General features: G+C 29.3%; 1 protein-coding gene across 1 annotated transcript in view; it reads left to right on the forward strand.

Annotated features, from left to right (window-relative positions):
- The window catches only part of LOC113363907 (kalirin), a gene marked incomplete at its 3' end in the record, with an annotated part of 377,607 nt that overhangs the window by 116,032 nt on the left and 234,391 nt on the right, over nucleotides 1–27,184 (forward strand). Inside the window, 9 exon segments of the mRNA XM_026606388.1 lie at nucleotides 1,376–1,549; nucleotides 1,830–1,950; nucleotides 2,101–2,384; nucleotides 2,465–2,718; nucleotides 2,796–2,994; nucleotides 3,218–3,297; nucleotides 3,751–3,781; nucleotides 3,982–4,080; nucleotides 9,963–9,977. Coding sequence (XP_026462173.1) covers nucleotides 1,376–1,549; nucleotides 1,830–1,950; nucleotides 2,101–2,384; nucleotides 2,465–2,718; nucleotides 2,796–2,994; nucleotides 3,218–3,297; nucleotides 3,751–3,781; nucleotides 3,982–4,080; nucleotides 9,963–9,977 — 1,257 coding nt within the window.

Here is a 27,184-nt window from a genome sequence, read left to right on the forward strand (position 1 = left end):
GATACTTTTACAAGATGTATGCCAAATTGGATTAGTTTCTTGTAATAGGATACAGTTAGATATATACAGATATATACAGTTTGTATTGCATAATACTATTTTTTCGTTCTTGAATAATACGATTTTCTTACAAAATTTTCTTAAAAAAAAGCTAAATTTCTAATTAAATGCTGCTGCAATAGGATTCAAAAAGTAAGATGTGTTTCTTTATGTTTCGTGGCAACATAGTATTAATTGTAAATTTTTTGTGCTTAGTATTTTTTTTATTAAGATGTAACTAAGAATGAAATGTAATTTAATTTGTCTGATGAGCTTTCTAAATTTGTGGGCAACATACTTACGATTTTTACTTGATCCCATTCTATGTTTATCAAAATTTATCATTTGATTTTTTTACACATAAGTAGTAACTAATAATGTATTAAAGTTTAAAAAGCAAGGTATTTACAAAGTTTGTAGGCAATGTTTCTTCTATTATTAAATCTTATTATTAATTTCTAATGGTAAATATTGATTTTGACGTCACTCAAATTCAAACTTTGATATATAGAGAAAGTTTTGCAGCATAGTTCTAACTCTAAGTTTACCTTACTATTTTGATTAAGTTTTGATATCTTTGGAATAATTTAATTGATTTTGTAATGATGGAGAGGATAGGCAGAATTAGTTTTGAAACATATATTTATATATATTGCACACTTTATTTTATAATTTCTATTTTATTTATTATATCATTTTTTATGGGTTGTTTTAAAAATTTTGATCACAGACTATATACTTCACTCGTGCTGCAAAGCTATAATTATATTTGTGTTCATAATTTTTTTTGTCAATTTTTCTGGCTTGTATTTCTATTTTGACCGCCACTGTTCAAGTGTTATTTTGAAACTTTATTAAGCAAGAAGATCCTAATGCATCAGCTGACTCACCATTTATCAAATTGCTAAAGTGCAATTTCTAAAACAATATCTTTCCATGTTTATTGTATTTAAAGTCGTACAAGAACCTGCTACTAATATTTCAATTATATATATATATTATATATATATATATATATATATATATATCTTCAATGTAATTGTACCTGGTGGTAACATCAACATATTTTTACTGGACAGTTGTAAATAAAAGAGTTAATAATATAAAAAAATATATTTTTTTTAATTTATATTTTAAAAATCATACATTTTGGCTATAATTATAGTCTTCATTTATTTAAACTTATAGATTAAAGTATGCAACAATAGTCAAAATATTTGAATTATTTGTAAAAATATTTTCTGTGATTTCTTACACCAGACAATGTGTCTCACTGGAATATAGTCAGTCTGTCTGTATGATTATATATTTTAATAAATGATTTTTAATATTTCAGACTACTCTAATATCTCTGGAAGGCTTATCCAAAATCGTGGATTCATCACAAATAACAGCAGATTTGGAAGGAACTTTGTCATATGATCATGCTCAATGGATCGATCTTCGTTTGATGTTGGAAGAATTCTCTTGGCAAGCTGGTGATCTTCTGGACAGACTGGACGATTTACAGGTACTTGAAATGAAAATCCTTGCTTTTCCTCAATTATCATGAAGATATTTTTATTCCTGCAGAAATAATATAGACACAATAAATTAGTAATGGTGATAACAAATAATTGAAAACAGATAAAATATTTAAACAAGTTTGATAGTAAATCCCATGGGCAATATTCGATTTACGAAATGCTATACCTACATTATTCTAATACACTTTTACTTGAAAAAATGTCATTTTTCTAGAGTGCTTGTCTCGTTATTTGATATGATAATCTTTTTCTATCACATAATAGGAGGATTTGTCAAGAAGCGACTTTGCCGAAGACGTTCCAGGAGCCAAACACGGTATCGATTTGCATAATGATATGAAAAAGAAGATTTTGAAGACTCCCATAGAGGATTTAGAATTGCAAGGTAAATATTTGATTTATGAATCCATTATAATTTGAATTTTCTCCTTGAACTTTGACCTTTTAGAAAAATAAATATATTATGAGCGAAAGAACAACACGTAAATAAAAATTTATTACTGTTGGTAATATTTTAATTATTTTTTATCCCCAGGTCAGAGGTTGCTCCAAAGATTAGGAGCAGATGCAAGCATCTCATCATCATCATCATCTCATAATAGAAGTGACAATCATTCGGACAGTTCATCAAACAACGCATCCAATAGCTCTTTGGGAACCTGCACCAATCCTGATATGGCAGCCTGTATACCACAAGTTCTACAACAATTGGAATCCGTACATGCGGCCAAAGACCACGTGCTTCAAACTTGGCACACCAAGAAGACGAAATTGGATCAGTGCTTTCAGTTGAGATTGTTTGAACATGATTGTGAGGAGGTGAGATAATAGATAGATAGTGTTTAAATTATCATAAAGTAAATTCAGATCTACTGAATTATATCATTTTCTTCTTATAGATGTTTAAATGGATTTGCCAAAACCGAGACAAGTTCCACATGAGCTATGTAGAAATAGGTCACAGTTATGCCTTGGCCAAATGTCTTCAACAAAAACATCAAGGATTTGCAGTTGCCTCGATGAATGTTTCGATAAATATCAGCAGAATCTTGGCTGTTGCAAATAGACTAACCGAAGATGGTCATTATGCTGCTCAACACATCAGAGCAGTTGCCACTAGATTAGATCGGACCTGGAAGGAATTTGCTGCTGGGTAAGAATAGATAACTATTAATCATATAATCTGGTTTGTTTTTACATTTATTTATTATTATTATTATTATATTATAGATTGGATGAAAGAACAGCAGTTTTAGCATTATCAGTAATCTTTCACCATAAAGCTGAGCAATATTGTGCTAGTGTGCCTGGATGGTCAGCAGCTTGTCAGGGACAGAATGGACCATTGCCGACTGATATTCATCTGTTAGAACAAACCATACATCAGCACCAGAATTTATATGAAGCTATGTGTCAGGCTTACACTGAGGTAATATATACTTATACAAATAATAAGAGATTCAAGAATATAAAATGTACTGCACTATTTGAATAATTCTATTCGAAGTATAATAAATGAGAAATTAATTCTTCTGAGAAATTAATAAGTTGTTGAAAAGTAAAGCATATGCATATAATATTTTTAGCTATTATATATTATATTATCTAAAGTTTATATAAAGTAAATATATATTATAATTGTGCTGAAAAAGGTTTACGACTCGTACCAAATCTTATTGAATGGTCTGGATACAATGTTGCAAGTATGCCATGGACTTCCCAATCAAGAAAGGACTGAAATCATCAAAGATGAAGAAGATGATCTGAGTGTAATTGAAACCAAAATAATAATTATTTGCTTTTTTTTAATTCTTAACTAACACTTTATAGATTCTAGTAATTGGTTGTTGGATTCAAATTGGAATCTAATGGTTAAAGCTCTAATCTTGGTTTTGGTGAACAATTAGCCAATAATTGAATAATGGTTGCAGGTAAAATGGAGAATGCAAACTTAATTTAGGTCTGGAAGGCTATAGATCGTGAGAACTAACCAAATGGTTTTGGATATTAGATTTATAGAGTATAGAATTAGGTTCCTTAGCAAATTGGAAAGGTCAAAAATACGAACCCTGTTTAATCTTCTTTCTGTTATTCATGTTAAATATCTGTATGCTCTATACTTGTCTATAATATTTTGTTTCTCAACTAATTGAGAAGAATAAATACATATGAGAAAGGAAGATTATTCTGGTTTACAGACATTTTGTCTGCCATATGTATCTATAATAAAATCCTTTGATCATTAAAATTTTCATGTACTACTCATCTTACTTTAATCATCAACATTTAAATATTTTATTTCAGCTTTCAGTGGTGATTTGTTACTTATACTTCTCTATGCTAAAATAATTCAAGCTATGTTCTTGTGTTTATTATAAAAGATATCAATTGTTAAATATTTATGATTTTATTCCAGGTTCATTCAACAAGCAAGAAGTTATTATATCAATTAGATCATCTCGTACAAGTTTGCAATCAACCTCCGCAACCTGGTTTACCGGATCATAGAAAACATGTGTGTATATTATTTATTTATACATATTAAATTATAAGAAGATATTTAAAAAAGACGAATATGATATTGATTCTTTAATTAAAAATGTATTTCTTATAAACTGAATCAGATTTGTGAACATTATATTTTCTCAATGCTTGGTATAGACTATAAATATTGAGTTTTTATAGCTGGATTGTTCCGGATATGGAGGTGGAAACCCTGCAGCTGATTACAGTGAAGGTGCATCTCATGTTCTCGCTGTCATTCACCAGATTCTTGGTCACCATAGAGCCCTTGAACAAAAGTGGCATCAGAGCAAAATTAGTATGCATCAAAGATTAGCTTTGAGACTATTTCAGGAGGATGTCAAACAGGTATATAAGAATACATGTTTATTCATTATTGGATAATGTGATTGAATTTACTTTAGCAACAGATTTTTTTTAATCGTGGTGAAATTGTTTTTGTGTTAATCCTAAAGCTATGGTCATTTACTCAAATGGCCAATTACTCAAACTATTATTTAAGCTATCTATTATTATTTTGTCCCTTGTACAATTTTATTTGCCAGATATACTTACGTTGATAAAAGTTGCAATAGTATTCTTTAAGATCTGATTTGTTGGTTCCCAAACTTTGGTTCCTTACGAGATAGACATCTTATGTGATATTGACATTTTTTTTTCAATTTAGAACTTAGTATTAAAAACTTAAAGTAAGTAAATTTATAAATCAAGTTTAAAATAGAAAAATAAAGTAAGGAATGTATGCTTTTAATTTGATGGATGAATCTAATCAGAATCGCATTTTCAATTGATAGACCTGAAATTTGTTTTGAGCAACTGCAGAGTCTTTTGCAAGTTGTTTTAGATCTTCTAGACATTGATATTGATTACTTTAAGAATTACTGATGTCAATGTATTTCATAAATTAAAAATGATTGATTAACGAAGTTAGGTCCACTCTTAGCATTACAATTACATCCTTCGCATTTATTAAGTGGTTTCTTCAGTAATATTTTAATTTGTTTTAATTCTCCAAGAGCTAATAGGTGTTTTCCTACAGGTTTTGGATTGGCTGGAAAATCATGGTGAAGTATTTATTCGCAAAAACACAGGAATTGGAAGAAATTTGCAGAAAGCGCGCGTGTACCAAAAATCGCACGAGCATTTCGAGAATGTAGCTCAGGTTAGTGATCATAATTTTAATATATTAGTCATATATATATATATATATATATATATATATATATATATATTGGGGCTAGTCAACTATATGTACATATATATATATATATATATATATATATATATATATATATATAGTTGAGTAGCCCCAAGTCCCGGGACTTGTTGAGTAGCCCCAAGTCTTAAGTCCCGGGACTTGGGACTTGTTGAGTAGCCCCGAGACTTGGGACTTGTTGACTAGCCCCAAGTCTCGAGTTGCGAGACTCGGGACTTGTTGACTAGCCCCAAGTCTCGAGTCGCGAGACTCGGGACTTGTTGAGTAGCCCCAAGTCTCGAGTCGCGGACTCGGGACTTGTTGACTAGCCCCAAGTCTCGAGTCGCGAGACTCGGGACTTGTTGACTAGCCCCAAGTCTCGAGTCGCGAGACTCGGGACTTGTTGACTAGCCCCAAGTCTCGAGTCGCGAGACTCGGGACTTGTTGACTAGCCCCAAGTCTCGAGTCGCGAGACTCGGGACTTGTTGACTAGCCCCAAGTCTCGAGTCGCGAGACTCGGGACTTGTTGACTAGCCCCAAGTCTCGAGTCGCGGGACTCGGGACTTGTTGACTAGCCCCAAATCTCGAGTCGCGGGACTCGGGACTTGTTGACTAGCCCCAAGTCTCGAGTCGCGGGACTCGGGACTTGTTGACTAGCCCCAAGTCTCGAGTCGCGAGACTCGGGACTTGTTGACTAGCCCCAAGTCTCGAGTCGCGGGACTCGGGACTTGTTGACTAGCCCCAAGTCTCGAGCCGCGGGACTCGGGACTTGTTGACTAGCCCCAAGTCTCGAGCCGCGGGACTTGTTGACTAGCCCCAAGTCTCGAGTCGCGAGACTCGGGACTTGTTGACTAGCCCCAAGTCTCGAGTCGCGGGACTCGGGACTTGTTGACTAGCCCCAAGTCTCGAGTCGCGGACTCGGGACTTGTTGACTAGCCCCAAGTCTCGAGTCGCGGTACTCGGGACTTGTTGACTAGCCCCAAGTCTCGAGTCGCGGGACTCGGGACTTGTTGACTAGCCCCAAGTCTCGAGTCGCGGTACTCGGGACTTGTTGACTAGCCCCAAGTCTCGAGTCGCGGTACTCGGGACTTGTTGACTAGCTCCAAGTCTCGAGTCGCAAGAGTCGCGGGACTCGAGACTTGTTGACTAGCCCCAAGTCTGAGTCGCGGGACTCGGGACTTGTTGAGTAGCCCCAAGTCTCGAGTCGCGGGACTCGGGACTTGTTGAGTAGCCCCAAGTCACAAGTCCCAGGACTTGTTGAGTAGCCCCAAGACTCAAGTCCCGGGACTTGTTGAGTAGCCCCTAGTCTCAAGTCCCGGTTGTTGAGTAGCCCCAAGCCCCGGTAGTTGAGTAGCTCCAAGTGCCTAGTCCCGCTTAATGAGTAGCCCAAGTCCTAAGTCTCAAGTCCCGGTTGTTGAGTAGCCCCAAGCCTATAAAGAAACAAAGAATTCTAAAAATCTTTTTTTGCTAGAAGTTTCTGCTAGAAGTCTTTGCCAGAAGTTTTTGCCAGAAGTCTTTGCCAGAAGTTTCTGCCAGAAGTCTTTGCCAGAAGTTTCTGCCAGAAGTTTCTGCCAGAAGTCTTTGCCAGAAGTTTCTGCCAGAAGTTTCTGCTAGAAGTTTCTGCCAGAAGTCTTTGCCAGAAGTTTCTGCTAGAAGTCTTTGCCAGAAGTTTCTGCCAGAAGTTTCTGCTAGAAGTCTTTGCCAGAAGTTTCTGCCAGAAGTCTTTGCCAGAAGTTTCTGCTAGAAGTCTTTGCCAGAAGTTTCTGCCAGAAGTCTTTGCCAGAAGTTTCTGCCAGAAGTTTCTGCTAGAAGTCTTTGCCAGAAGTTTCTGCCAGAAGTTTCTGCCAGAAGTTTCTGCTAGAAGTCTTTGCCAGAAGTTTCTGCCAGAAGTTTCTGCCAGAAGTTTCTGCTAGAAGTTTCTGCTAGAAGTTTCTGCTAGAAGTTTCTGCTAGAAGTCTTTGCCAGAAGTTTCTGCTAGAAGTTTCTGCCAGAAGTCTTTGCCAGAAGTTTCTGCCAGAAGTCTTTGCCAGAAGTTTCTGCCAGAAGTCTTTGCCAGAAGTTTCTGCCAGAAGAAAAAAAATTGTATGGGGGGGCATAACGTTTTGATAAACCTCAAGGTGGGGCGGGGCCCAAAAAAAGGTTGGGAATCACTGAGTTAGATGCTTTTATAATGGTTATTCATATAATAATGATCTGTTATTATTTTATATTTCTTTACGTTTATAACTCATAACTATGGTATTTTCATATTTCATTCAAAATGTTATAAAATAGTGCAACAACATATTTATTTATTTATTTTCTTGTTAGAAACCATACAGATAAAATAATAAATAATAAAATGAATACAAATATGTACAAGGGTAATATATATGTAGGGTTTCAATTACAAAATGCAAAGTTCGAAAACTACACTATCTGTGTAAATAATTAATTGACAATTACACCTGTCGTAGGCCTATAATATTTCATGTTGTTTATTAAGACTATAAACTCTATGATCGTATACAGTTTCATCAAAATCGTCAAAACCTAATGGTTGTCCTTCTGTTCGTTATTAGTATTTTGTTATTTTTTAACTTCCGTAGGATAAGTTATAGTAATGACCCGAGAATCGAAAATGAAAATTTTTGCATATCTTCACGTTTCAGAGGTTTCTGAACATTTTGGGGTACTTCAGAAAAAAATTATTTGCGTGTATATGTATGTGTATATGTGGAGACAATTTTTTGTCGACTATTTCGGGCGTATGGATGAACTTATTTCAAAAATTGCAATCGATTTCTATTGGTAGGGAGATGTGCTGATTATTTTTTGGCAGAGACAGGCCCAGCCGTTTCGGAATACGGAGGAAAGATTGCACAAAATAGAAACCGAGTTTTTGAGAGAACGATGGTCAAAAAACATTCTTCTTGTGTTGGCAAATCGATTGTGTTATTTTTACTGGGGAATACATTTTTTTATCTTTATTTTTAAGTGAAAAGGAATATCACTACCTCACTACTGCTGGTCATTTGATAAAATGTTTCGCACATTTGTCACCATTTTCGCAGACTATTCAAATGTATTACAATAGTTTTTAAATTTAAGATTGTTCTCTAAATCTTTATAATAAAATTTCGAATCTCGCGCGTTCTTGTAACCATAGCAACGCAGGATGGAAGCGCACTTGTCGTTGTTTCCCTTTCGTTCTGTTTTCGTTTCGCGGTTAGTTTGAAATGTGCAGCCGAAGAGCACGGATGTGTTTTTTTTGTGGGCGTAAAACTTTATGTCAAAAACGGTTTCTAATAATATTAATTAATAATTGATAAAGGTCTTGAGAATAATATAAGTGATTTTGTGTGAAAATGGTTGGGGAGAAATACAGTAAATTATTGATGTGATCGTAGGTTTTTTAGTTGGAATGTTTAGTGGTTTTTGTTAAATGTGGTTATTGTATTTGTTTATCAGTTTTAGTGAAATTTTTTCTCATTGGAATTTCCAAAAAAATCCTATATATATATATATATATATATAAATATATATATACATATGTGTGTGTGTGTGTGTTTAAGTTTAAAATTAATTATAAAAGTAGTTTCTTTTATTAACAACTATATAATTCATGCGTGAAAATCTTTTTACATGATTAATTAGTGTTATATGAAGTTTCTTAACTTTAATTAATCTGTAAAATTAATTACAAAACGGTAAATTGTTTGAAAAATATTAGACATGTAATTGATTAACAACTTACTCAAATTTGATTAAAAATTTTAGAATTTTTTATTTGCAAATTTCTTTTTCATTCGATTATAATAATTTGAGATCCATAATCATAATCATAAAGTCTACTAGAATCATATTTTAAGACACTTCTATATTTTTTTAAGAATTTTTAATAAGAAGATTGTTTTTGAGGATAACAAAAGAAGTTTGTTTGAGAATAGAACCCTTTAATTAAATAAGAGAGCTAAATTCTAAAATTGAATAAAAAACATCCAAAATTAATGTTATTTGAATATTTGTGTTTTGCTTAAATCTTAAAATTACTATAATTGAATCTCGTTAAAATTTCATAATTTTTTGGAAATAAAATGACTACATTCGACATTATGTGTATGTATGAATATGTATGTATGGATAAGATAATTTAGCAACAAGTTATAATTTTCCTAATTTTAAATATAAATAATATTATAAATTATTTCTTATATTTTATAAGATAAATATGACCAAGGCGACCGACTTTTCGAGTCATTGACATTTTATACATTCAGTGTTTTGTAAAATATAATTATTGTGTTCAATTGTGCATAAGGATAATAATTGTGTGTGTGTGTATTACTATATCCGTTGCTGTGATTTGTGGTTACGCGAAACATTGTTTGAGAGCCTTTGGTGTAAAGAAGAGGTAAATGGTACTCTTAATATTATTTAATCACAAATTTATTCTGATACGCTACAAAGAACTCTAGACATTTGCATTGCAGAATGATTTAGTTAATAATTTAGCAAATATTTAGTATTACAATAAGAAGTTTTGGACAATTTGGACATTATGAAGTTAGCTAAAAAAAACTTGTTTTTGAACTCGTTAAATAGTAGTATGGTGGAGTATAGATATTTGTCGAAAAGTGATTTTCGTGCCCAATTTTCAATAAAGTTTTTCTTAACATTTTTAAATTTTTATTTGTAAGTTGCAAGATTCTCATGTCTACTCCCATGGAAAATTGGGTTTGCTGAAATTTAGTTAGGAGTTGTTAGTCAAAAACTCCATAAAATATTATTGATTATTTGTAAAATATTATAATTTTGTGTCCTAATCTTGATATTAGTTAAGAATAACCTTCATATGTTATAATAGGACACAAAATTTTAAATTGATTGCCGCTGAATGAAGGCTAAGATGCTAGCCGAAACGTATGGTTTTTAAATAAATTTCTTAAAACTCTCACACTATGTTTATTCCCAATGATCTCATAAATGGCCATTTGTAAACGCTAACATTAATATTGTTATTATTATTATTATTATTATTTCTAATATTGTTATTTTGTTATATTTTATTGTTTTTCTAGTATTATTTTATTATTCAGAAATTTTATTTATTAATTTTATTTTTATTATTATTTGTTTTTATTTTATATTAAATCATCATACTACGGATATTATTTTAATGTAAATTCTATCCTTTGCACTTTTATTTATTTAAATTTATGTTATTATTTATCATCATTGCTAGATCTTAATTATTTAACAGTTGTAATGATTATCGTAAATAAAAAAAACTATTTTTATTGATGTAAAATTAATGCCCGACTTTTACTTTATATTATATCAACATCAAATCAAATATATATATATATATATATATATATATATATATATATATATATATGACCTGGGTTTTCTAAATTTAATACTGATAATATAGACAAGATATGATATTTGCTAAAGGATGTTGTTATCTATATATATTCAGTGCTACTGATGGATAAATATAATATAGAGAAAATATATTTTTTTATTCACTTTTCTCGTAAATGTGTTTAACTTATCAGTTTTTGGAATAAGAGGCGATTAGGTTGGCAACAATTCAGGATATTTTTAGAAATCTTCATGTATTATTGGGAAAATTATTCATGTATTTTTGTTGGAAAAGATAATGGAAAAATACAGCATAAAAACGTATCTTTGGATGTAAAAAAATTCTATATTTCTAACATTTTTAACAAATTTTCTCAATGTTTCAACGCATATATATCTGCAACTTCGCATATTGTTTATATATTTATATATCATTTATTACAATCGGGGTTGTTTCACAAGTTTGTGTATTGTTTTAGTCATTTTTCCAAAATGTATTTTTACAAGATGAAATATTTATATAAATCATGTTAACTTTTGGTTCCTAAATACATATTGTTACGGAAGCAGAAGCAAAGTTAGTCGGTTATTTATCAAATAGGAGTTTGTTTACTTAATGTATGTTTTATTTGTGTTGTTTTTTTATTTCGGTTATTTACTTAAAACTGGACTGCATTTGGCATGTATAGACCACTATTGTACAAATAGACATTTTTGGAAAATAAATATTGCTTGGCCAGGGGCGGAATGGGGAAAAAATCCAAGTCCAATAAATGATTATTCCTTCGGAACGGCTAGAACTGCCTTCGCCAAAAACTAATCAGCACGTCTCCGTATCAATACAATTCGAATGTTTTTTGAATTGTTAAAATCGGTTGATCGGTATTCTCGAAATCGTCGACGAAAATTTATATCCGCACACACACGCACACATACACACACATACACACACACATACATCTATTTTTTCTAAGGTATGCCAAAATATTCAGAAACTTCTGAAACGTAGAGATATATAAAAATTTTCATTTTCGATTTTTTTGCGATTTTATTTGGTAAGTTATACTAACTTACCCTACGAGAAGTTAATAATGTTTTGATTTTACTAATTAATTTATTTACTGAGTTGCTGCATCGAAAAGAACTATATATAGCCAATTGTTGTTAATGAAACAAAATATCTGTAAACCTAAAGCTGTCTAAATACAGTAGTTTATTGAATCCTACTACAATAAATTTGTTCTGTTTAACGATCTAAAACCAAATGATTTAAATCTAAATTTATATTTACAAATCAATTTCCTTACCATTGCAAAACAATTCTAACAAGGCATTAAATTTTAAATTGGATTAGAAACTTTCTAAAGCACTGCACGAGTATTACCTTAGCTTCGTGTTAATTATTTATTGCCCACATATTTTTTGTGCGATTTAATTATTTTAATTATGAAATATATATCTAATAAGACTTGAATTCGTTATTTTGTGCGTTTGTTTCTTGAAATGACAAAGTCCCGTTGAAGGCAACGACGTGACGAAACCGTAGTTTTATAATTTTCTCATTGCTGGATTAGTCAACTTTGCAAATTCGTAGAAATAACAAGGTCGGTTTATGAAAATTTTGTAATTAGTCATTGTAAATGAACTGGAGTTTATGAACAACATTTTGGGAAGACACATATGTATATATAGATAAGGTAGAGCGGGGCTTAAAGGTCTGCGGGTAAAAAATATCCACCATCATTACCTCAAAAACAAGCAAAGTATAGAATTTTTTCAGTGATAATATTTTGAAATAGAAGAAGACAAAAGTAACCACAGTCTTCACCATAATTATATCAAAGTTCATACAAAAGCTTTTTTTTTTTGTTATTCATACAAATTTTTTTTTGAGCTCTTGCATTTAGTTAATGATACCTTAATATATAGGCATTCGTTATGTAATTGTCTTATAAGATGTATTGTTATTGTTAAGTTAGATTCAACAGTTTTTTTTTATATAACTTCTAAAAATGCTTACATGGAGTAAAAAGGGCTAACAAAACCTTGACATTGGCAAAGGTGAAAACAATAAGAAATACTAAATAAAAAACTATATTGAATTAAAAAAAATCACAAGAGATAAATTAAAAAAAATGTTCGAAATCTGCTGCTAAGTATTTTTTACCAGATCAAGGTTATATACATTGACATCTTTGTTAAAAATGTTCCTATAAAATTTGTATTTCACATTGATTATAGAATGTTGCTATCATTTCTTTAAAATTAAAAAAAAAGTTGGATTTGTTTGCCCTCTGGCTGACCCTTCCTTCCCCGCTCATGGATAATTTTAGGGACTTTAGAAAAATTGCAAAAAAAAATTCTAGAATTAGGACTTAACTGAGCATAGTTTGGTAGTTGTTTGATACATGTTATATAGTTCATTTAGTTTACACAGTATAATTACTTAAAGTCAAATTGGACCTTTGTACCCCGCACTACCATGATAATAATAAAATATGTAAAAATATTTCTGTTCCGCCAAGTTTTCGAGTTTGAATTTTATGACTACTTCAAGTATCCACTTGGGAATTAAATATAGATATTTATCAAAATTCTAGGTAGAGAGTCATAAAATTAGTACCTGTATGTAATATAACCTTGCATAGCTCAGGTAAATCAGGTAAACGGCAAATGAACTCAGTGCAAAAATTATTCTACACATTCTTTACGCGTTAGTATTGTTCTTATCGATATATTTAGAAGAAAAATTAATCAATTGTAAATTCTCAAGCAAAATTGCAATTAAAATAATTCCATAATATTAATAATTATAAATAAAAATACATTTTATTTCAAAAAAAATAATTAAATAAATATACATATGTAAAGTATTTTTCAGAAGTTCTATTTTTGTCAGAAAATCTGACTTGTCAATTTTACATTTGTTTTGACGTTTCAAGTCTATCTGAATCGTTTGAGACCGAAATTGGAAAAAAATAGATGTGTGTGTGTTCCAGTGTGTATATGTATACGAGCCAAAATTAGGCTTTTAATCGACTGTTTTTTTTTAAATCGGCTGAACCGAATTTAAAAATTTAAATCATTTTATGCAACTCCATAAGTTAATTAGTTTTGCAAAAATATTTGCCCAAGTTTTCACCAAAAAGTTTGAACCGATGTTGATTGTTTAAAAACTTTTCGAAAGGTATCTGCTGGAAATCGTGCTGATTGGTTTTTGAAAATATCTGCCAGACCGTTTCTTTGTAATTAATTGTGAAAAAATTATATTGACCATATTGTATATTTTGCATATTATGATGGTCATTGTCTAAGCCGATTTGTAAAATATTATAGGCATATGGAAAGTGATTGAATTATGTAAATTTATATTATATTATATTATATTATATATATATATATATATATATATATATATATATATATATATGTGTGTGTGTGTGTGTTCAATTAATTTATAAAATATCAATAATCTCTTACTGGTCAAGAAGTTGATTTTAAATGCAAATGCACTGATATCATTTCATTCTGTGCATAACGCAATATAAAACCATTTATTTAATCGTTAATTTAATCCCCGAGGTCAATTGTTTATGTCGTATAATTTCATCATCCATGGCATTGACCTCTGTTTTATTATATAAACATATATATAATTTATTATTTATTATAAACAAATTTGTTCTATATTATCTCTTAAAATTCGTACAATTTATTGCTGCATAATGCGGATGCGAAAAAATGCACCAATAAGCAAATCATTTCTATAATTGGATATGTTTAAAATAGACATGACGGTAGTTTGTTTTTGTAAAATTTTGCGTTGGTAAGATTTTGTTTTGACTCGAATTATATTTATGAGATAATTGATAATTTTGAAGGTTGGTTAATGAAGTCATAGTACAAAATTGAAATGTTCGTTTTAAATTTAAAATTTGGAGTGGAATTAGCAACAAAAAATAGACTAGAATTAGAATAGATTTTTTTTTCTCAAATCTGATAAATTAAAAGCCCTACTAAAGACCTTCTGATCAGTACGTATTCTTAAGGTTGTTTTGATCAAAATATTGTAGATTTAGGACTAACTTTACTTGCTAACATCTATTCATCAAAACATTTGGAAAAATTCATCGCTCGTATATGTTACACAGTTTTTTTTACACAAACGGTCAATTCTTGAATTTTTTTCCTCATTGTAATGAACATATGAGGTGCCAGAATAACAGTAATATTTTTTCAATTCTAATTAACAGTTTATTTAAGAATATATATAATATATCACGTATTTATACAACATCCCACATAAATTTACAGTATTATGATATGTTTGTCTACGTCCTTATTATTTCATTTTACGATTGTCCTATTCATATTTTTTACATCTAAAAAATTAACTGGTCTTTTAAAAATATTTACTTATTTATCTTAGACACGTACACATAGGAATTGTGGGAAATCTTACTGTTTTATTGACAGTTCTGCTTTTACTACTATGTAGCATGGATGCGATATTAACGCACTATGAGGCTTATTAGGTTTGGCACAAATGGGATAAAATAAATTTTATTATTTTTATCTAATTAATAAAATAATGAAAATATGCCTGCATTTATTATTACTTAGAAAATACAGCCAGCTTAGTTGCCAAAGTGTTTTCAAAAAAATATTATAGCTAAGAATTAAAATCATACACACCAAAAGAGGACACTTGTATCTACTATATCGACTTATACAATTTCAAATAGTTTATTTATTAACCGAAATTCTTACCTATATAATGCACCATTGTTGGTCTATTCTATGCTTATTGAAATTATAGCAATGGTCAAACTACCTCGTCCATTTTGTTTCTGTGTTTTGTAGGGTCAACAAAAAAACCGTGATCGACCCGGGCGCCAAACGCGCTCGGGTCGTTGTTATCGCATCTTTGAGGTCTTGAAGGTTTGTTCTTTCATAATTGTGTATGATAAGTGAGTTATTTAGGTCTAATTTCATTAATTTGTTTAATTTGTGCTATGTCATAAATCATTGATTACTTCAATGTTGTTCCTATCTTTAAAACAATAAATAATCAATGATCAATTTTGTTGATTGTTGATTTTTATTTCTCGAATGTTCAATTTCGGAAGTTCGAGAAGTTTCGGCATTCAATAGTTAAATTTTCCATTTGAGCCGAGCCTAAGAATATAAATGCAAGCGTATCGTAATGTCTATTTAATAGCTTTGGTTATATATTGTGTGAGCACGGGATGAAGAAAATATAAATTTATTCTTTATATACGTCTTGTCGTAATGCCTTGGAATATCATTGAGCTTCGTAGGTAAAAGATATTAAAATTCAGGGTTTTGTTCAAAAATGTACTAAAAAGATTAAATCACAAGATTGCAAAGTTTGGCTAATTATTTTTTAATTGTGAGAGTTTTTTTTCATACAATTTTACAATGTTTATTTATGTTCACATGCTTGACTAAAATTTAATTACATATTAACAATAAGTGTTCTATCTCACATTCTGATTTCGATTGGCCTGAATAAAAATTAGTTTTGTCACTAGGTGACTTCACCATAAACTAAGAAAATTTGGTAAAGTTCAATTTGATTTTTCAGACAATTTAAATAAATTGTATTCGATTAGACCATTTTCTGAGTACCTTATAGCCTGAAATTTTTTTTTTTTAATTCTAAAATTTCAAAAAAACGTTTCAATTCGTGTTGATCAATTTCATTAGCGACTTCCCACTTACACCTAGTTGGTTTTATATTTATGGACATGTTGTATGCAAATTCGCAGACTTTACCTTGTTCAATTTAGGGAAAAAAGCTTCTAGACAGCTCGGAATATATAAAACAGACAAAAACATCATGTTCGGAATTTTGGGGATTGAAATTGTATAAAGTTTTTTAACATCATGGAATTGCATGAAAGCTCATACCTTTGTCCAAACGAACTCCACACAACATAATACAGGCTTAATAAATTTCAAAATTTAATTTTACATTTTTGGGTAATATCATAAATCATATTGATCATCAGTAATGCCTATTTTAAAATAATACTTTTATTATTAATATTTCTTCTTGTATGTGGGCTATTGTTTCAGATCTAAAAATGCAGTATTTATTTACTCGTTACCTTCATTTCTCATTTGTAGTAATTTAACTTAAAACACGAAGTAAATATTATTTGCTTTCACCTAATTAACACTACATGAACCATGTTCCGGTTTTGCAGTTGTTTTAAGTACCTTGTAAATCATATATTTATTATCACTTTTGATGCCAAGAAACTGAACACAGTAATAAATAAATTTTGATTTATGATCCAGTTTTTATTAATAATAATATCGTGAATTAAATGCGTTTTAAAGAGGAATAAAATCATTTTTAATCAATTAATCAATCAATCAGTTCAATCACATCAATCTGTTAATAGAGAAATTAGAGATAAAAAATAGAGTTAATTGTTAATAGAGATTTGTTAATAGAGAAAATTATCATTCTGTATTTTATAATTCAAGCCAAGTGGTTTTATAGTGTTTTATCTAAAAAGTACTATTTTTTAAGGATTCAATGTAAAACTTAATGTGTAGTTGATTTTTATGCTTTATTTGATCATTTTTGGTTAGATATTTAATAAAAGTTTTAGTTCACAATTTAGATAGAATTTAGATTGAATTTAAATTTTTATTATGACTGGTCAACCACTTTTTAACCCAAGTATGTACCATCTTAATTTTTGTCTTCAATTTGTGCCAAAAAGCTATAAATATTTGATCTACAAGTTTAGAGATTTAGAGGCACTTACACTTATAAGAATAAAAATATTAAGAAAAATATTTGAATTTATCTTCATTATTTTTAACATGAATACAATATTTTGCCCAAAATTCATTTTAATGTCATTCTGCATAAAGTGTCTGGTTTATATTTTATTTTACAAATATTATTCGACTTAGATATTAGATGAATATTGCTTCGAAAGGGGTTGTTGAATAAATAAAGAGGGTACAGGGTGTATCATATTGCTATTTATACTGTTTATACAACTGGGATTAAATGAGATTGATGAAATACTGCTCATTAATCTATCTCATCAATTTAGTGTTTAGCCAACTGCATATAGAAGTTTTAAAATCTCTAAAAAGTAAATATTGATTTAAATCATGATCTGTAAAACGGAATTTATTATAACGGATTATTTTAGAACTAATCAACTTATTCAATTTTATTGAATTTGGTGTGTTGTTTATTTTGGAGCTTAGAATATGTTAATTGAAGTACGAACACTGCCAGGGTACTTTCAAAATTTTACTGAAATCCATTATTTTGGCATCAAAATTTTAGTACAATTTTTACTGATAATAAGATTAATTTTGACTACAAAATTTTGATTTAAATTTGTAACTAAAACATATTTTTCCTATGTTATCAATCTCCTTATTATAATTCGGCATCAATTGGTGTAACAAACTTTCCGCAAAAAAATTTCAGCAGAAATCTTTCAAATTGTTGTTGGACGTCATAATTATTTATATAGTTGGATTGGCTTACTACTGGGTAACCTTTTAGATATAATGTTTAGTATTTCATATATCATCAAAATTACTGAATGTCTTCTTTTTTGTAAAGACAGATTGTAATTCAATAAAGAGAATAACAAGAATTTATATAGTTGGAGTTTAAAACAAAACTTTTCTCAAAAAATCTGGTAAATAATTACATTGTCACTGGTCATCATCAACATTTAGTTAGATCTTGTTCTATAATATTATAATATATAATATCTCCCTTCCGCCTTTTTGTATTATAAACCAAGAGCAAAAAAGCGGAAGGGAGATATTTGACAACCTAATATTAGGAGTCAAGTGTTGCGTGAATCAATTGGTCTTGCTAAACAATTACACCAAAACCTTGTTGGTTGTTGTTGGTCAATTTCTATCAATGTACAATTACCTTTACCTGTATTTTAAGGTAAATTTCCATCCCATCCCTATACCAGAAGACAAACAATCATTAGTAAACTAGAATTACCGCCGTGTCGTTATCGGTTCCGCCATTTGGTAACAAATTGCCCTGGACTGTCACATAAATGTAACCATCAATCCTCCAGGTTTTGTGATCTTGCTAATCGTTCCCATTAATTTTGATTGGAAATGGATGTAGAATTTACCAACATTATTGGAAATGATATAATTATGTGGGAAAAAATACCTAGAAATAGTGTAAGGGTACTGGACGCTTTGCCATCATCATGATTTGAAGAAAATCATGGAAATTTATAAAAGCAACTTCACTAAATTACTAGTTAATACTGACTTGTTGGTTCTGATATGATTGATTGGAAGTGGACCATAAAATTAGAAAAATGATTGTATTAATCAGTTTTTGAGAAATCACTGTAAATTGTGTAGAGGAACTATTAAGCACTTTTCTGTAACTTGGAGAGCATCATAAAATTATTTTTTAGTTAATTGCAGTAGTCACTCGAAGCAAATGTTTAAATGTACCTAACTAGAAACCAAATAATTAGGTACTTTTTGGCACACAAAATGAATCCAATATTGGAATATTGGATACCATTAAAATATTTCATCCATTCTTCTCTATCCTCTAACTGGTGTATTATTACGATTTTTGATTTACGGTCTCCTCTAATCTTAGAACGAGTTGTTTTGTACATTTTGCGCAATTCATGATACTTCTTTCGTGAAATAAGAATCATTCACATCTGTCGAATTATCGTCGGGCATTTTAGGGAGAAATAAATCCCTTTCAGACTCATAATGCCAACGAAGAATAATTCTCGTGAAGGGTGAACATTGCTTCTAATATAATAGGGGATGTTTCATCAATACGTCTAGATGGAGGCGGGGATTGTGAAATTTTGGCACTTTTATTGGACATTCTGGTAATTTAGTAATAGTGATAATGTAGTTAATAATTGTATTTATTTATGTGTTCTTGTACTAAATTGTTTTGCAATAAGAACAACCGTTTTTTCCGTTTTTCTCCGTTTTCTCCTTCAGCTTTATAGTATATAGTATATTATATATATACTAGATGACCCGACAGACATTGTCCTGTACCTAAGTCTACAATTCAAAAGTTCCAATTTTTTTAATATCCTATCCAACACTTTTTACTATCCTTTTTGATGTCCTGGCTTTGTGATTCATTTGTGATCCTAGCATAACCAGTATAAGAAATTCAGAAAAAATAATATAGTATCTGCGGTAAAAGAACAATATCACAACTGATTTTACCACAGAACGTATAATTGCTTCAATAATTTAGTTTATAATTTTCATAATCTCGTACAATGTATTAGTTGCTTTTTAGCAATTATAATTTTTAAAGTACATTTTTCTTTTTAATAATGTTATAAACATTATTGTTTATGTTCAAATCTTAGGTGAATTAATTTGTAAAATCTAGTTCATATGAGCACTTTTCAATCTGAGATCAACTTGCTAAATATTCCATATCCAATGCCTAACAAATGAATTTTTGACACATGAAACAAAATTCTAAATCATTTTTTTTAATAAGTAGAAATATTTTTTTTATTGTTAAATAATTTAGTAAAGTAAACCAAATACGACATGCATCAGTTTAAAAAATAATGTATATGAAATTTTGGACTTAATGCGTTATTTACTGAACTGAATTATATAATCCATCTGCCAAACATACACGTATACTGTTGACTGTATCTTATATTCTTTCAATTTCTGGCACATCTCAGCTTTTTCGGCAATAATAATGTAGACATTATATTTTTTTATATTATATTCTAATATTATCTAGGCTCATAATTTCAGCTAAATTAAAATTTCAAGTGAATTGACATTTCTAGCAGATGACAGTTCAAATGTTTTCAATGTCAAACAATGATAAGTGGTTTTTAGTAATTTTGCCATTTATTTCTACAATATTACTATAGTTTTATCGTTCATTAAATTTAAAAAATTTCCTTTGGCAAACTTTAAATTTTTTTTATCAAAATCCCAATAACCGTTTAGGGGAAGTATCAAATTATACACCCGTACAGAAGAATTATATATATAAAATTATCTAGGGATATTAGATTATTGATTGGTGAAGACTGTTTATTGGTTTTGGAGATACTGAGAATAAAGTGCAAAAAATAACATTTGATGATGAAAAATAAACTTTGGACTTTTGGACATCAGTTTATAGCTTGCATAACTGATATTTTAACTCAATGCTCTGTGTTTTAAGCAAAGTCTTTTATTACCACTAGGTCACGCCAAGCCTTCTACAATAAATAACCTGTACTATATTTACTCATTTATCAATATTCCTTCCGCTACATTATAATCTGTAATCCTACCTCTAGATTTTCTTATGGTAACTCATTAGTAATTTTTTATCTTGGAAACAAGAAACATTAGTCGAACACTTTACAACAACTCTCTCTGTGATACGTGAGAAACTAAGATAAATACAAAATAATAAACACGATCGTATCATATTTCATACAGATACTCAACTACGAGTATGCAAAAACCGTAATAATGCAGTTATTTATCGGCTGGATATTCAATTTCCCTTCGGCGAGATAATATAAGCATTCGCAATAGTGGATATTATGGTCAATTAAGTTTTGTTTTGAGTTGCCTGATATCGAGAAGTAGAGATATACAAATTTCTCAGGCACAAATTCGTAATTAAAAAACACCTTCCTAACTCAAACCCCTAATTATTTTAGTAATAGAATAATTTTTAACCCGCTTTCAAATCAATGAATGTTATTCATTGGATTTTAATTCAGATTTTCTTGAGCTTATAAAGAAGCTCCATAAAAACTTCAAAAAACAATTTAGGGTTGTCGACTCCTAATTCTTTTTTTTTTTTAATTTTGGGACCAATTTTCTTAATTTTAATTTTAATTATTACGAAATTGAAAAATAATTACAACAGACAATTTTTATCCACCTATCACAAATCCCTAATTCATTATAGTCATTTTAGTATTGCAATTATTACATATTGGAAACGGAAAGATTATCATCGATAAAACTAGTTGCATTATTTTTTATAGATAGTCAAGGTTTTGATGTTGAGATATATAATTAAGTTCTTTAAGGGCAAAATATCAAAGAAAGAACAAAGATTTATATACTACATACAATTTGATTTTTAAAATCATTTTTTTTTTTAAATTATATAAACTAGGTAACTATGAGAATTATAATTTGGTATGGTAACTAGTATATATAGAAGAGGAAAATCTAAGAAATAACAAAACAACAACACTTATCAATACAAAAAAGATTTTATTATTGAGTTTCTCTTTTTATATTGATAAGTATTGTAGTTTTGTTAATTCCTACAAATGTTAGTGTTTTCTATTCTATATATAGTTTCTATTCAAATTATAATTCTTAGTTAACTTGTTTATATAATTATTTCAATTTATTACCTTATTAACTGATAATGGCATCAATTGTATGTTGAAACGTTTAGAATTAAAAATTAATATATAATATCATTTTTTGTTATTTTTTTATGTATTGCCCTAAAAGAACTTACTCATATATATATATATATATATATATATATATATAATATATATATATTTATCGATTATCATTTTTAATGAATATTTTTGGGTTTTACAAGGTATTTATTTTAATCCAAGTATTAAAACAAAATTAAATCGTGTTCGGCGTACGTTCAGTTATTATGTCATGTTTTGTGATATAATAATCCTTTCATTTTTAATGAATATAATCTCGTTTTAATGCGATCACGAATAAAGTACATGGGTTTTATGTATTTACATATTAGAATATGAAAATAAATTAAAATTTTGTAAGACAGGAAAACATATAACCTTTATATCCATACGTATAAATAGAAATATATTACACCAGGTGTTAAAAAATGTTATAAAATTGTTATATTACGTTCTGATTCTGTACTTTGTTTCATAGATGTAACTAGTTGTAAGTAGCATTTGAGATGCCTTAAGGCAAAATAATCGACTTAATCTATGAAAATTTATCAGATTTACCAACAATTGTGACGATACGTTTTTGAAACTGTGACATCTTCCAAAGGCTAGAATTTTCTTAATTAAATTTTTATTTAATATTGTTATTATTAAACAGATTGTTTTATTTATTACTATTTAAGCTCATAATTTTTTCAAGTTTATTTTCATTGAAATCAATTACCATTATGTACGTGTATTTTAATGACATGGTAAATTTTCCTTTTCTGTAACCGCATTAACAGATTCCATGGCTCTGATCTGTAGAGAGCAAACTGTATTCTATTAATGATTTATACTTCCAAGTATTTATTTTTTATTTTTAGTACATTCTTTCATACATATACGCAATATTATTCTAAGAAGTTTATTTATTCTCTTTGTGAGTTCAATCTCACTTTGCTAGTAGCAAACAATTTGCAAATCGCTCTTATATTTCATTGGAAACTAGTCGATGAATCATATATATTATGTTCCTCATATCCAACAGGGGCGAACAACCCGTAAAAGTGGAAAATTAACTGAAAAATGGTAGGAATATAAGAGAATATCAGTATTAAGTTGATTGTTGAAGTATGGACAGATTTAACATCAGCATTTTGTTAAATATGCATGAGTAAAAGTAATATATGGTTCAGTAAAACTAGAAATTAAATGCTTGGAAATTTTACAAAAACACGTGGATTTTTTTTCTTAGTTTTGTTAGGTTTTGTTTTCAATATTTGTTATTTTGGAATTCGTTTATGATCAATAATTGTTTTGAAATACAATTATGATCAATAATTGTTTTGAAATACAATTATAAAAGTTTATAAAAAAATCTGACCACATTATAATATCCCTCCTGAAATGTACAATAAAACTGTAGGATTAGCAAAAAAAAGACCCCATTGTCATAGTCTTTGAATATTGGCATATGTTATTCCAACATGAAATTTTTGCAAATATGGAATAATGGAAATATAACGGAAAAATCACAATTATGCAATTTTTTTTACTATAACAAGTTATGTGCAATTGCATAAATAATAAGAAAAAGACGTTATATATAAATATTTCTATTATCCTTGAGTTGCACATACTCATAGTCTATATAGGAGAAAACATCCCGAATAATGTTCCATTCATTCGCCCCCGTCGATACATTTTCAAATAAACCATCCCCTGTTCATTGTCTGGTATCGATAGATAAATATTGATCTTTAATTTTATTTCGTAATAATACAATTGTCTGACAGTATTTGGAAAGACGAGTAAATAAAGTTAGGTGTTTTTAATAATACAAGTTATAAAACATGAGGAGGAGAAGACGTGGTATAGAAAAGATCTTAAAGCAGTGGTTTCCACACTTTTCATAACGCCCCCTCCATCTTTTTTTTAAAAAAAGTTTTATTTGATTTATAATTTTTAGTTATAATTTTTACACCTGTCTTGAAATGGACAACAAGTGAAAGTGTAGGATTATCAAAAAATGTCTTCTAAAATAAAAAAATCTACTGTTCATTTTCAGAGATTTTGTATTTATGTATGTAGTTATGAAATTTATTAAAACTCTCCTTCGTTGTTGGGTTATAATTTAACCCTTGTATTAAACACTGATTTGTTTTGTATTTGTATGTATTTATATATGTATATTTATTATTTACTATACACGTTGCTAAGCGGACTTTACTTTTAGAAGTGAACAATTAGTCCCATCAAACTATCCGCTACCCCCTCTACTAGGGGTAGCAACCATCCCGTGTGAAAGCTCAATGCCATGAAGATTGTCACCTTCATGGCCAATATAATAAAACGATAATACGTCCGAACAGATTTTGAATATTAACTTTTGTTAATGTAACATGAATTCCTTTTTTAATTGTACTCTGGTAATATTGTGGCATAGTTTCCTGGCATGTTGAATAGGATGATCCTCGAGGCGGCTTTTGTAATTTTCTGAATATGTTCATATTTTATCGTTTGTGTCCACGTCAGCGTTCTTTATATATTAACCAATAATATTACACATTTTTTGGAAAATGTTTTTATTATTATATTATTCATCATAACATATCTAAATTATTATTTTCAGATATGTATTATTATTAGCTTCATATTTCAGGGGTAAAATAAGGAGTGCATTTAAAAAATTATATTGAATACAATTTAGAATACTCAATATGACAATATTTTGAGAAACCCATTTTGTCAGCAAAACTTTAATAAATATTTTATTTAAAATATGAAACTCGAAACTAAAGTACAAGTACATCGCGTACTACATGTAAACAATATTCATTTCATGAAGCGTTTTGTATTGCCGAAACGTGATCCAATATCGAAAACATAAATTTTGCATATCTTCAGTAGCACATTTCGTTCAAAAAGTATCGAAAAGATAGTTGGTTCACACACATTTATATATATATATATATATATATATATATATATACATATTACATGAATATATAATATTCCATCTATAAAACATTTTACACAACCTAAGTTTATAGTTCACAATTCAAACTATTACAAGGAAATTTCCAAGATTAAACTTGACAACGGTTTTGAAACTACTGCTAACTATAGTCTAGAGGTGAAAACTTTCGAGAACCTTCCAAAATTTCCCAAATGCATTTCCATCTTGGGTTATAAATGAGGATATAAGTGTTTCATAAGTTAGAATTGAGTTTAATTTAAGGGTGTAATAGACACAAACTAAAATATTGATGGTAATCAAAATATACTAAAAGAGCATGACATTTTCACATTGAGTAAAATAGAATGTGTTTGAAAAATATCCGTGGATGTAGTCCATGGATTTAACTTGATATTTGAAAAAAAATGAAAAAAAAAATGAAATCATGTACTTGAATTTCCATGGATTTAACTTGATATTTGTAAAAAAAATGAAAAAAAATGAAATCATGTACTTGAATTTCCATACAAATGTAAGTTTGCTAATATACATATATCTCAATTATATTAGGTATATATTTTGAATTTTAAATATCTATGTACTGAACAACAAATATCTACATTTCTCAGTCAATTCAATATTAACAATAAAGCATAGTGTATTAATAATAAGCAAAGCAATGAGTGGATTTTTGCTGTTTTATTTTTATGAAATATTCAAACTTCCAATTGAACCTTTGTGCCCCGCCCTACCCACAGTTAACTCACGATAGCTTATTAATAGACTGGTGTAATTTGGAGTATATAAAAAATATTTTAGCTCCACTTTAATAAATTATTCCCAAATAACTTCCTTTTCCGCTCTGATTCCTTATTTTATAGCCAGAGCTAATCCAATAATCATAATTGGAATACGAAAATAATCCTGCGATATTTTATTAAGTCCTTTATCAATTTCTTTGCAAAGGACGCAGTCTGTATATATTTTTCGCTTTTGTGAATAAAGAAGCAGAGTCCCCTTATTTTTTTGCAAATGCAATTCTGTCGACAGACTTCCCCAAATCATGTGCCAAAGAAATTATTTTTTTATTAACTTGGAAGGGCTTGGGGAAATGTTTTTTATTAATATGCATTTTCAATAAGCTGAGACATCTTTTATATAAAGGCATATTTTCTAACAATTTCTATTTTAATATGGTAAAAATATTTATATTGCAAAAACTTTGAAGTGATATAAAATAATCCGAAAAGTATGATGCTAGGGAACAAAAAACTGTTGGAAGAGAAAACTTTTTGTAATAAAATGGTTAGCAAAAATAATAAATATATCTTTTTAAGTGAAGTGTCACATGATTACAAACCAAGAAATAAATCTAAATTGTACAAAAATTAAGCAAGGGTGCCAAAAATAAACTCAGAACATATGTTTAATCTTTAAGCATGTCACCAATCTGTCAACTGGAGTTGCATTCTGTTAAATACCACAAATATTTTAAGTAAAATCTACTCTTGTGCTAATGAGCTTTGAAACAAGATCCAAAATAAAGCTTTTTATAGAAATAATAATAAAAAAATGTTGTGGGTTAATGCACTTAAAAAATGTTGACACATGGAGTACCTTTATGGTCTTCTTGAATTTGCCATCTAGGATTGTTCCTGGGCAAATATTTCATATTCAGTTTATTGTCAAAAGTTTAAATTGGTTTAATTCTACCTTTGACAATCTGTCATTTTTCATTCATCAATATTAGATCTTTTATTTTTTTGTTCAAGGTGTGAACAGCATCATCGCATGACTAACATGAGCACGTCCATAAATTCCGTGTTTGACATTTTACTTTGACATGAATGTGAAACAATAAATTTTATTTTTTCCACAATAGGTTTGAAGTCTTGACCTGTTTTTTCGCGATTATTTATATTTGTGTTCACACACTTGATGAGATAATGATATTAAATTGGCGGTTTTCGTATTTATATACAATAAGTAGCCATTCAATTTAAATTGAGTTATTAGTAATATCATTATTGGCGTCCGACGGGAAGTTTATGGTGAGATGAACATTTTTTTTTACCTTCCTTTTTTACAGTTTGATCCTCAAACTTCTACTTTCATGCTAATCAGCTTTCAA

The sequence above is a fragment of the Ctenocephalides felis genome, unplaced genomic scaffold (assembly GCF_003426905.1).
Source record: "Ctenocephalides felis isolate EL2017-DRISC unplaced genomic scaffold, ASM342690v1 CF-g0.4_SCAFFOLD_00845, whole genome shotgun sequence".
Taxonomy (NCBI): domain Eukaryota; kingdom Metazoa; phylum Arthropoda; class Insecta; order Siphonaptera; family Pulicidae; genus Ctenocephalides; species Ctenocephalides felis.